Source organism: Colletotrichum chrysophilum, assembly GCF_026319265.1.
Source record: "Colletotrichum chrysophilum strain AFK26 chromosome Unknown scaffold_24, whole genome shotgun sequence".
Lineage (NCBI taxonomy): Eukaryota > Fungi > Ascomycota > Sordariomycetes > Glomerellales > Glomerellaceae > Colletotrichum > Colletotrichum chrysophilum.
In genome coordinates this window covers 135,084-147,384 of record NW_026517311.1, presented here as the reverse complement: position 1 = coordinate 147,384, position 12,301 = coordinate 135,084, and the positions used below count along the sequence as shown (strand labels likewise).

At 56.0% G+C, this 12,301-nt stretch overlaps 3 protein-coding genes across 3 annotated transcripts; 1 reads left to right on the top strand and 2 right to left on the bottom strand.

Moving 5' to 3' along the window:
* Positions 1 to 25: 25 nt before the first annotated feature.
* Positions 26 to 1,213, top strand: COL26b_004090 (uncharacterized protein; the record flags this gene model as incomplete). The annotated part of the gene is made up of 4 exons (XM_053176971.1): positions 26 to 508; positions 556 to 802; positions 863 to 1,065; positions 1,118 to 1,213. The coding sequence occupies 4 exons, from the start codon at positions 26 to 28 to the stop codon at positions 1,211 to 1,213; spliced, it is 1,029 nt and encodes a 342-aa protein (XP_053039040.1).
* A 2,439-nt stretch (positions 1,214 to 3,652) lies between these two features.
* Positions 3,653 to 4,947, bottom strand: COL26b_004089 (uncharacterized protein; the record flags this gene model as incomplete). Its single annotated transcript, XM_053176970.1, is given in 2 exon segments — positions 3,653 to 3,723; positions 3,741 to 4,947. The coding sequence occupies 2 exon segments, from the start codon at positions 4,945 to 4,947 to the stop codon at positions 3,653 to 3,655; spliced, it is 1,278 nt and encodes a 425-aa protein (XP_053039039.1).
* A 4,699-nt stretch (positions 4,948 to 9,646) lies between these two features.
* Positions 9,647 to 10,745, bottom strand: COL26b_004088 (uncharacterized protein; the record flags this gene model as incomplete). The annotated part of the gene is made up of 5 exons (XM_053176969.1): positions 9,647 to 9,778; positions 9,833 to 10,179; positions 10,232 to 10,385; positions 10,595 to 10,621; positions 10,680 to 10,745. The coding sequence occupies 5 exons, from the start codon at positions 10,743 to 10,745 to the stop codon at positions 9,647 to 9,649; spliced, it is 726 nt and encodes a 241-aa protein (XP_053039038.1).
* Positions 10,746 to 12,301: the final 1,556 nt, after the last annotated feature.

Here is a 12,301-nt window from a genome sequence, read left to right as displayed (position 1 = left end):
GTTGCGACAGCCACTCCTTACAAACATGAAGTTCTCTCTGGCGCTCCTTCTCGCGCCGCTGGCCCTCGCCACGCCCCTGCGCATCGCGACCACCCACGAGCACGCCCACCATCTCGCCGAGCGCCAGGCCGCCGTCAGCATCGACACTCTGTTCAAGGCTAAGGGGAAGGGCAAGCTGTTTATCGGCGTCTCCGGCGACAATGGCATCATGCAGCAGGGCAAGACCGAGGCTATCATCAAGGCCAACTTTGGACAGGTCACGCCCGAGTACTCGATGAAGTGGGATGCGACGGAGCCCACGCGGGGCAAGTTCTCGTGGGAGAACTCGGATTTCCTTGTAAACTGGGCGACGAATAATAGCAAGTCTATCCGTGGACATACGCTGCTGTGGCACCAGGCCCTTCCCACGTGGGTTTCGGCGATCAGGGACAAGAAGACCATGACCAGTGTTTTGCAAAACCACATCAGCACCGTTGTTGGCCGTTACAAGGGAAAGATCAGGTCCTGGGTATGTGGTTCTCTTATCCAGGTTTTCATATGCATTTGCTCACTAAGCCGGACATGAAGGATGTCGTCAATGAGATCTTCAACGACGACGGCACGTTCCGCAACACCACCTTCTTCAACGTTCTGGGCGAGTCCTACGTCGGCATCGCCTTCAAGGCCGCCCGCGCCGCCGATCCCACCGCCAAGCTCTACATCAACGATTACAACCTCGACAACAAGGACTGGGGCAAGCCCGCTGCGGTGGTGAAGAAGGTCAACCAGTGGATCGCGCAGGGCATCCCCATCGACGGAATCGGTATGCTCTTGAGTAGGAAGTGATCAAAAGTGGACATGAACTGATGGAAACGCGAAACAGGCTCCCAGTGCCATCTCGCGCAGAACATGTCGAGCAAGATCCAGGGTGCGCTCGAGTTGCTGGCGACCGCCAAGGTGTCTGAGATCGCCATCACTGAGCTCGACATCAACAATGCCCCGCCGGCGCAGTACGCCGAGGTCGTGAACGCGTGTGTCAACGTGCCCAAGTGCCGCGGCATCACGGTGTGGGGAGTTAGCGACAAGGTAAGAGGAACGCGCCTCACCGGATCGGCAAAACCAGCTAATATCTTTGTAGCAATCTTGGCAGGCTTCCGCGAAGGTTCTGCTGTTTGACGAGAACTGGAACCCCAAGCCGGCGTACAACGCCATTGCGGCCGCGTTGAAGAAGTAGGCGTGTAAATGCGGATGGCTAAAGCCGGGACTCTGTACATGAATGCCTTACACATATTTTATGAGAGACGTGGCAGACTCGCGCAGTTTTGATCATGGTCTCATCCCACTTAGATATATAGTTCAACATCGGAGGATTGCTATGCTTCGAGCCGAGTATTTCTACAACAAGCCACCGTTGCTTCACACCTACAAACTTTTCGCAATTTTGTACATCTACGGAACCTGTTTACATGGAAGATCAATGATGACCCTGAAAGGCCAGGAAAGCATGATTCTGGCTGTAGTTGGACTAAATAAGATTACCCACATGGGTCCCTCTTCTCGAGGTTTGATGTATTTCTGTGGGCCGCTTGTTCTTGATATCAGTATTAAGGAACCAAGTCCATCGAAGATGACAAAAGAAAGCAGCCGTCAATACAATCTTACATTTTCAGAACTCGTTTCATCTAATGAAAATTCTCTTATGCAAAATCTCTAAATCCTGGCTAAGGAAATCATGTAAGTTTTCAGCAAATCGGATATAGAGACCGCAGTTCACCGATAATTGCAGGAGGGATATCTGGATGAAACATTACACACTATGTTCTGGGAGACCCCCTAACTTTTCTGTGTCTAGGCGGCTACTTCCTGTGTTCGTGGTGACTTTCATGAGGAGGACGACGGAGGACGATGGCAATAGATAACGAACATAGAAAGCGATGCTAATAACGACGATGACGACGACAATTAACATAGATAGCAATAGTAGTAACGATAATAGCGAACATAATAGCAGTAATTATAGCGAACACAGGGGAAAATTAATCGCTCTGGTACAGGAAAAATAGGAGTTCTGTATTCTTGCCTCAAGTGACCTTGTGAATCCAAAATAATGACCCTTCTGGTTCATTCTTTTGGCCAACGTTGCTATTATTCAACCAGATCGTGATCGTGCAAGTTTAATGTCACTTTCCACATTCCTGCAGGACCTGGGATAACATGGTCAAGGCAGGGTAATAATAAGGACGATTTGCCCAGATATGTACAACTAACCACTCGGACAAAATGAACCTGGCCGAAATGCCACCATATCCATTGCTCATACTTGAAACTAAGAGCCATGAGTGCAATTGATAGATCTACCAAAAGACCAGTCTTTAGTCTCAGCACAAAACTTCTTCAGACCCAACATCAAAGTGTCATCATCACGAACCACAGACCCGGCTAATCCAGCCAGCCAAACAAACCCAAACCTGCCAAAGGACACTCATCCTCAAAAGGCTGCCGTCCATCCCGCCAATATGTGCGGGGACGAAACATCAATTAGAACCTTTCCAGAACTCAGAGCTTTTATCCTAGCAGTCTTCTTTCTTCTTCTTGACATCATCCTGTCTTGGCGGGATATGCTCCAACGCGCAGAAGAAACCACGAAGAAACATCTCGAGGTCCCGCGTTCTGCTCTATAATTCTACACCTGGCCGGCTATCGCCTCGAGCAACAAAGACCACGCCTCTTTGGCCCCCAAGACATGCCGTCCCCCTTGACCATCACGCTCAGACTGTCTTGCCAACACCGTCGCCCAAGCTCCTCCTTCGCTCAGAACATCCCAGGACCCCGTTGTGACCCGAGCTCGTAGAGTTTGTCCAGTTTGGCGCGGCATCAATTGACCAATGACATTTCACCCGTCTGCAGGAAGGGCGTGGAGGGTTGATCATTTGTCACACCAAGACCACTGTCGATCCTTTCTCCTCCTGCGTCTGTCACAGCAGCCCACCTGGTGATTTTTTCAAAGTTGGCTTATCACAAATGCTGGCGCAGGTGATTGGTTGATTGCTCTTCATGCCACTGACAGACTCACTCACGATGGGAGGAAGGCAAACTCATTCGAATATTTGGAGGAAGACAGTTGCACAATGGCTTTAGCGTCTTGAGAAGCCTAACACAAAGCTCGCGAGGTGAGTGTCGATGGTTCGGCTGCACGGTCCCGGGCCCTTGACTCCTTGTACGATTTTGATAAGTGCAACTCATAACCATTCCATTACTCATGTCGCATCCTGGTAATCCGTAAATGTACAAGCCTGATTTAAGATACCCAGCTGCCCCTCGAGGGCATGGCGGTCCGCTTGGCGGCAGCCTTTCTATTCCAATACCAACCATCTATCATCGCGCCGTCAGACATGCGTCCTACTTCGCCTGTTGCGCCCTCAAAGCGTCTACTTCACGCTGCAGCGCATCCAAATCGGCAAGAATGTCTGCACCTTTGCCAAAATTGGCCTCATAACCCTGTGCCAGGTCCTCTGTCCCTGGCTCTTCTGGCACGTTCGTGCTAAATCCTCTCGTACTGTCAACGCTTGGCCTTCTTACATAATCCATGCTTCCGCGACTGCTTCCTCGTTGTCGAGGTGGAGGCGGTGGAGGAGCCCCCTCTTTTCCGCCGCTCACCTTCCTGCTTGTGGCGTCAAAACTTCTCACGCTTGGGGGACGGCGTGTCGAAGTATTTCGTGCGGGAGGTGGTGGAGGCGGAGAGATCTTTGGGGGAGTGTTACCTGACGCAGTGTTCTCAAGGTCGGAGGGTACAGGGCTGAACGAGGCCGCTGACGGTGAAGCTTGGAACGACTGGCGATGTGATGCATTCGGTCGTCGAGGTGGCGGGGGTGGCGCAGGGGCATTGATACTCCGGAAACTCTCCGACCGTGAGCGCTGCGATTCCATCGAAGACCGAGGCGGCGTATCGGCCTCATTGCCCGCCTTGCTCGGGGCATTGGCCCCGGCGGACGCCGTGAGAGACTGGCTCCGCGCGTGGCCCCGTCGTGGCGGGGGTGCTGGCGTTGGTTTTTTTGCCGACGCCGACGTGGCCGGGGTGGGTGTCGAACTGGGAGTGGGGGAATCCTGATCGGGGATCTTGCCCGCGGCCTCTCGGGCAAAGACATCTTCCGTCCCCTCCCCACCATACGAGCTGGGAGCCGGGGGGAGGGGCTTGTTCACATCGGACGGAGAGATCGGCGATGCCGTCTCAGATGAGATGTGAGGTCGTTCTGGCGTCTGAACGCTAATCTTCCTTCCATGCCTGGAACTTGGCGGAGGGGGCTTTCTCTTCGTCGGAGGTGAAGCAAGGATGATACCGCGGTCCGCGATGTCCGTCGATGACCGGGGCGTCTCCGCGAAAGACGTATCTGATCCGGACGCATTTGCGGCCTCTGCAGCCTTGTCGCCTTGAGATTGTGCCTTGTGAGCCGGCATTCCAGCTCCAGGTTGGCCGGTAAGTAGCAGCATCTTGAACGCATTGACGTCGAGGGATTTGGCTGCCCCGCCAGACGGGGCCTTTCCGTCCGTCAGGCCTTCCAGATCCTGCAACGTCTTACCAAAGGGGTTCTCAGGCGTATGGTTGGGGACGGCGTTGGCGATGCGCAGCGGCGCAGCCTCAGGAAGGCCGTCGGGAAGCTCGGGAAACCTCTTTGAGAACTGGTCGTCATCATCGTCTGAGCCGTCGTCGCTACTGTCGTCTTGACGTCCAAAGCCTCTACTGTGCACCGATTCGGGGGAGGAAGGCGAGGAGGGCGGCGGAGACAACACCCTTACCCTTTTGACAACCTTGGCTTTCGCGGGTCGAACCTCGGGAGGCGAGGGAGCGTTATCCCTCGAGATTCCGGATGTAATGGATTCGAGAAAGGCAGATGTGGTGACAGGCTGAGGGGTAGAAGAGAAGGAAGTCGAGGTGGTCTTCCTGCGGAAAGGGTTGTGTTCGGAGGCCATGGTTGCGGCGGGCGGTGGTTCGGGAAGCGCGGAGTGGGTTTAAGTCGTGCAAGAAATGTCGAGGCAAGTATTAGGCAGCCGCCATCGTCAACTCCCGAGGGAAGGACGTAATCGCCAGGATGACGCTGTGTACGTAGGCAACAGCGAGATGGAGGATTTCCGGCGTGGAGAGAGAGGAATTCGATTATGGAGCGGTACTGTTGGACGAGGGGAGGAGCTGGAGGGTCGGATTGGTAACTGGAGGGGGTTCGGGGACTGCGGGCGGTGTCAGTCGAGGCGGCCGGAAGAATCGGTAGGGAGACAGTGCAATCGCGAGGCGACGGAGTTTTGGATTTTGGGGTCGGGATGACGGGCAGACCAAGTGGGAAAACGGGGGCCATTCTCTGCTTACCTGCAATGTATCTAAGCAACGGGGATTCGAGCGTTAGAAATGTTGGCAGCAGACGGATATGCGACAGCAGACGACAGAGCTGTGCCCGACGGCGGCAGCGGGACTAATCGGTCGGTGGTCGACGTAGAGCAGAGACCTGAGAACTGCTGGCTGGGTGGTGTCTGGTGTCTGGTGTCTGGAATCAATTGCTTGGTATCTGGTATCTGCTGAGGTGAGGTATTAAGGTATAGCCGGTGGAAATTGGTGGTGGTGTAGTGGCAGTGCTGGCTGGTGGTGGCCGTCTCGACGTCGTTGGGTTGGCTTGCGATCAGGTCGGCCGGCTTCTTTTGGGCGGTGGGAGACAAGATTGGACAGGAGGAGGGGAAGCTGGTTGGATGACGGCCTGGCCTTCTCTCGTTTTGGGGGGGGGGCCGCCTGGGATTTGAGCCAGGGAATATTGGAGCAGGGGGGGCCAGAGGCAGAGTGCGAAGTGCGAGGGAGATACGGATAAGGTAGGCGTAGAGTCGCAGCAGCTATCAGTATTTGCTTATCGCAGGTACTAGTATCTGTAGGGCGGACGATGCAGATGATGGACGAAGGGAGGTAATAAGCGGGCAGGCACGTAGGGTAAGGTAGTGTAGGGTGCCTTGCTGGGAAGCGGGTGGTAGCGAAGCGACAGACGGCGGACCGGCAGACGGTGGTGATTGACGACACTTTTGATGGGACCTGGGTGGGGGAGGATGATGAAATCCCTCCACGTCCACGTCCACGTCGATGCCGACGACTCCTTCCTTCCTCTGCAATTCACATACTTTCGCAATTGCATGAGTTGGTCACGTCCACCAGTCTTGGATCCTTGATGCCCACTTTCCTCAAGTTGCAGAATTGCAGTTTCTTGTTCCAGATTCAGTGCAGCTCGGTCAACCCGCAGCAGCAGCAACAGCAACAGAGGCAAGTCTCGACTGAGGTGCCTGCATCTGCACCGCGCTCTTTCCTGGGTTGCTGTCTCTTGCCTCGTGCTTGCCGTCGGAGAATGCTTCAAAGTGAGGTACCGTAGCACAGGCGCAAAATGAAGGAACCCCTCAAAGTAAGGTACCTGCCATGCAAAAGCCCCGTATCGCTACACGGTCGGTACTTCCCTCCCGTTTCTGTTCCTGCCCTCTGTCGATGTCGATGGCACTGCGTCCCTAGCGGGCAAGAAGGAAAGGTACGTAGGTAGGTTCCTCCTCCCCACATACCCCGAAACGGACGGGAAGCAACATGGGCATCGCATCGCACAGGCCAGCCACTAACACCACCGGCGCCATTCTCTGAACGCTGCTGTTTGATCAGTGCGGACTGCACCTCACTTTCAGGTCTCTCCTCCAGTGCTGCTTCACACTGTTTCCTCTCTCAAAACATCATCCTCGAGCCTCTTCGTCTCTCATTTTAGATGCAAAGCTTCCGTCCACCCTCTTCACCTCGTCTCTTCTCGTCACCCAATGCTTCTCCTCCCATCTCGCCTCACACCGGCCACACTGTGACTTGCAGACAAGCACATCCCCTCGACCTCGACCCTCGACATCATGCTCCATCCCAGCCTCAGCTCCTCGACACGACCCCTCCTCCGTCGTCAACACCTCGACCACTCACTCGCTCCATCATCAGGCCCCCAACCGCCTGTACGGTTGCACCCTGCACCTGTCGCTCGTCGTGTTCCGGATTGACGACAGGGATCCCGACCCGGAACCAGCGCCGGTAGGGTACATGGTCAACGAATCTGCCATTGAGCATTAAACCAGAATCCCGCTGCCCAGTGACACTCGATTCATCGGATTCTTCTCGCCGCTTCTGACAGACAGCTCAATGCCGCCGCACCCATCATCCATCGACCTCGTCGGCGCTTGCACGTCACTCATCAGCCCAGCTCCCGTCTCGACACACCTCACCTAACAGGACTCGCACAAAGTATCCCATGTACCCGCTACCTCTCTCGACCCCTAGCCCGAATTCTCTCTGTCCTCCCCCCTCCAAACATGAAGGTTTGTTTCAGGAACACCAATGGGAAGCAAGCTCGGGGCTAGCTATCCACGTCACTCCTTGCACATCCAGCACGCCCACCTCTCTTCCGCCACGGAACAATCACCTCTCAACTCTGCACTTGCCGCAACCTGCAGCGCACTGCTCCCGGCCGACTGATGAGCTGCAGAGCACCGACACCAGCACCAGGACCACCACCCGTTGGTGTGACGGTGACGGCGCATACAGAGGTGCCCTTGGGCCGCGGTGAAATCCTGCGCCTCTGGTCTCCGAGCTCGACATTTGACACCGTTGCACCATGGCCCGTAGCCGCCCACCCGCTCGCTCGCCCTGTCTCGCTTCGCCTTTTTCTTCAAGCCAGCCTTCCCCGCATCGCCAACTGAAGCCTAATAAGCATCGCCGTTTACTGTGCGCGTTCTCGTCGTAAAGATGACTGAGATCTCTAGAGATGACCAACATACGAGAACTCTCAGCAGTGGAGCGGCATGCACCGGTCAATATGACTCGACTGCACCAGCAATTCCAAGTCCGCCTGCCAGGCCCTGATCTTGCTCCTCCGTGCAAACGAGCGGACGACCCTCAACGTCAGTGACAGCAGCAAGTCAGATGATCAAATGACGCTCGCCCAACAAAAGTCGCCCCTCTGCCCGGCTCAAGATCCTCATGATCGGTGTGGATGGGACGGGTCCCGGCCACTGGTGTGGCGCCGTCCGCTCGCCGCACGTGTCAGACGGCCGCCCTGCCTAGAACTCGCCGTGGCCGTCGTCGTGCATCACAAAACCCAACGGCGACGTCCACTCAGGCACGCTTACGACAAGCCCAGGGAAGAGTCCAAACAACGCAATCAACCCGTGAAAACCATGCTCAAAATACCCCGCGACACGTCCACCAGCCTCGAGTTTCCAGAGTCTTGGGAAGAGCTTGGTACCTGCGTCCACCAAAAGCGTGTTCGTCCAGCGGTCTGTGCAGCCAAGTTGACTGAGACAAAGTTGCGATTAACGCCGCGTCCAATAGGGTCAGCGGGCGGTTCAAGTCTCATCTGACGCCAGGCCAAGTCAGCCCACAACCAACGAGCCATACCGACAACTGAACCACCATGCGACAAATCTCTTTCGCATCACAACGTCACGAGAAAAGCACCAGGCAGCGGGAGGAAAACACCGCAGGCACTTCTTGCTTTCTAGAAATGACTCCCCGAAGGATCCCGGGCGGCCGGCGAAGGAGGCACGTGACAACCCTGACCAACCGACCGTGACACGCCCGGAGCTCACTTCAACTCACCCCAAAATGTAAACAAACCCATGAACCGACCGCGTCTTGTCTGTCTCTCTCTCTCTGTCTCTCAGCCCCACCCCGAAACTCCCACGCGGCCCTCCGGCACGTCGCACCCCGTCCGCCTCTGCTCTCACTCTCTCCCCTTTTCCCCAGAACGTCTCCTTCATTTCCGTTGTGCTTGCTCGGACCCCAAGACGAACATCAAACGAAATAACCCTTCCATTCTGCTTGTAGAATGGTAGTACAATAATTCATAGCCGCGCCGGCCGCGCCGTCTGTACCGACAACCGTAAAACCCCCCTGACGTGACTTGACTTGACCACGGGCCTGACCGCCACTCACGGGCTTGGGCCCTCGTCAACCATCGCCATCGCCGACCGTGAGATCGCAGGAAGGCTCCGTGGATAAGGGTTGCGCTTCCTTTCATGAAGGAGTATTTTGCAGTTTCTTTGCGCCCGAGTTATGATACTGGTAGATCATCGTCGTCAATCGACTGAAGATACCATCCAGAGTAAGATGATACAGGCAAGGCTCGGCGGTTTCGGAGCGTCGTAGGCACGCCAAGTGATTGTCCAGCCTTGCCAACTCGTCGCGCTCCGAGGCGTGACCAAGACTGAAAAATCTCGCACTTCCACTAAAGAAACAGAATATTGAACAGTGAAAAGTCTCGTCATTGGTATAATCGCGTGAGCTATAGTTACAATAGTGAGAGGGCGTCGCCGTCCGGGATCCGCCGAACCCGTCTCAAACAACGCGCGCAACGCGACGGAGGGTGAAAAAACAGCAGAACAAAACAGAAACGACAAAACACATTCGTCCCAACCCGATGATCCCTTCTTTCAACAAGTCAAGAGTCAAAACTTTGGTTTGTTCCCACCACCGTTGCCCGGATCCCATTTGAAACCCCATTGTTGTTCCCGCCAAGTAATCGAGCAATACTCCCGTAAACGCCGTTCAGTTTGGACCTAAGAAAGATTCGTGACCAGAGCATGCTTGCGTTCGTCAACCAGGAAGACGACGACGAAGAACAACGCTCTACGCAGATGCGGCAGCGGGCTCAGCCTTGGCCTCGTCCTTCTTGGCGGACGCCTTCTTGGCCGCGGGCTTCTTGGCCTCGGTCTTGGTGACGCGACCAGTCTTGGTCTTGGAGATGGCAGCGGGCTTGTCCTGGTGAAGATGTCAGTAGGTGTACTGTGCGAGGGGTATTAGATGAGAACGTACGGCCTTCTTGGCAGCAGGCTTCTTAGTCTCCTTCTTCTCAGCGGCGGCCTTCTTGGGGGCAGCAGCCTTCTTCTCCTTGGGCTCCTTAGCCTCCTTCTTGGGGGCGGCAGCCTTCTTGGGGGCAGCCTTCTTCTCCTTGGTCTCCTTCTCGGCAGCCTTCTTGGGAGCGGCGGCCTTCTTCTCCTTAGGCTCCTTGGCCTCCTTCTTGGCAGCGGCCTTCTTAGGGGCAGCGGCCTTCTTCTCCTTGGGCTCCTTAGCCTCCTTCTTCTCGGCGGCCTTCTTGGGGGCAGCCTTCTTCTCCTCCTTCTTGGGAGCCTTCTTGGCAAGCTTGGTGCCGCCGGAGGGACCTGCGCAAGTTAGTACGTGGGGTTGTCAGATGGCTAAGGCACGTCGACATACCCTTGGGCTGCTCGAAGACACCCTTCTCAACACCGGCACGGAGGGCCTTGTTGAAGAGAGAGTCGAACATGGTGTCGCTAACAACGTTGATCTGGTTGTTGGCCTTGACGTACTTCTTCAGGGCCTGGCGGGAAGATCCATTGCGTTCCTTAAGCTGTAAGAGAAGAGACGCGTCAGTGAAAGGTCGGGACACGAGGTCATTCGCCGCGGGAAGGCAGGCGAAAGCGAGTGGAGGCGCGATCAGGGTTCGTGAGGGTGGTGGGCGCGGGCGAGGGCACTGAGACCCAGTAGCGCAAGCGAGACCCGACTGGCACCGGTCGCGTAACCCTTTTGCGCCGGAGGGAGAGGAGCTGGAAAACATACAGCAACAATGGCCTCGGTGATCATGTCCTGCAAACTGTTAGCAAAGAATGCGCCATGCAAAAAGACCGGTGAATGGGGGACGGACCTGGTAGCTGGGGTGGGAGGCCTTCTTGGGAGCGGCGGCAGCGCCCTCGGTCTTCTTGGGAGGCATTGTGAGTTTGGGGGGTGGTGGTTGAAGGTTTGGGTGTTGGAAAAGGGTGCAAAGTAGCGGATGCAATCGAAAGGGCGATTGAAGTCGATGGATAAGTCGAAGTAGATCGGATTGCGAAGAAGATTGACGCGTTGGGTTGAGGGAGACAAGAAGACAGAGATCGAGAGCAAGAGAGGGGAGGAGCGCGTGCGTGGAGGGGATGGGGCTTGTTTTTATAAATGGGCGGGGGCAGAGAGGCGCGGTGCGCAATCAGTAACTTTGTGGTCTTGGGGGTCTTGGGCTGCGGGCACCACCACCTCTGGCCTCGCTGGGCTTTGGGGGGCTCCAGCGTGCCCCCCATCCACCCCCTCCCCCTCCATCCACCAGGCTCATCCACCACGTCCTTCATCCCCCGGGAAAAAATAACTGTGAGCTAATGTAATGGCCCGCGTGGTTTTTTAGCGACCGCCCTCGATCCGCGCGACCAGTGACCAGACCACGGGCAGCGCAGCACCACCCACACCACAAACGATGGAACATGGAGCCGGGCTGCAGGTTGAGATGTGGAAGAAAGAATTTCGACGGCTCTCCCCTCCCGTTGGGCCTAGCAGGGAGTCGTCGAGTCGGGTAGCTAGCGGTGCAGGAAGGGTACCTAGGGCAGCAGGTGCAAGACAGGTTCGACTGCCTTGCCGTGCTTGCTCTTGCTTTACATGGCGTGCAAGTGCAGGTGCAGGTGCAGTAGGGTTCCCTCTCTCTTGGGTCGACCTACCTCCCTCACCAAGCTCACCTAAAGAAGGCAGGCAGGTAGGTACCTTAACCGCCAACCGTCAAACCGTTCCTGCTCTCCGATGCTCCTTCTACTAATGCTCCGGTGACAGACAGCAACCTTGAAGGTAATTAAGGCAGGCACGAACATAGACGGGAGAGAAAGGCAGGTGAGGTAGGACTCGAATGCAGGTGTGGCAGAGCCCCAGCTTCCGTGCCTCCCATCCTTTCCTTCCCCGGCCCTACCTTACCTTTCCACGCACCTGCACCTGCACCTGCACCTGCATCGCACCCACCTCCTTCTCTCCTCCTCCTCTTCCTTCCCCAACCTCACCTCTCCTCTCTTGCTCTTTCTCGTTTTGTGATGTGTCTCGACTTGAATCGGCGATTAGCGCCAGTCGGGCTGGAACCAAGAGGCGCATATCTGTGTGATTTGCTAGACGCGGTCGAGATGGACAAGACGGGAGGCTCAAGACACAGATCAGATCCAACACCCTCTCCTCTCCCCTCGTCCGTCTCCTTCCCTCGTCTGACTGATGTTGCCACTCCATCCAGTCCTCCAGGTTGTCCTATGCCAGACCATCACTTCCAAGATAGATATCTGCAGATCAACATGGTCAACTTGTCCTCCGTGAACTCACAAGTGGCGACGAAGATCGCAGCAGCGGGTGGCACATGGCCCCATGGCAGGCGCTCCAGGGAAACAAAAGACCAAGCTCCGGACGCGTCGCATGAAGCTTCTGAAGCTTCTGTCGTCTCTGCTGCCACACCCTGGACACCTGGACACCGGACGGGGGGCCCCTCTTCTCCCC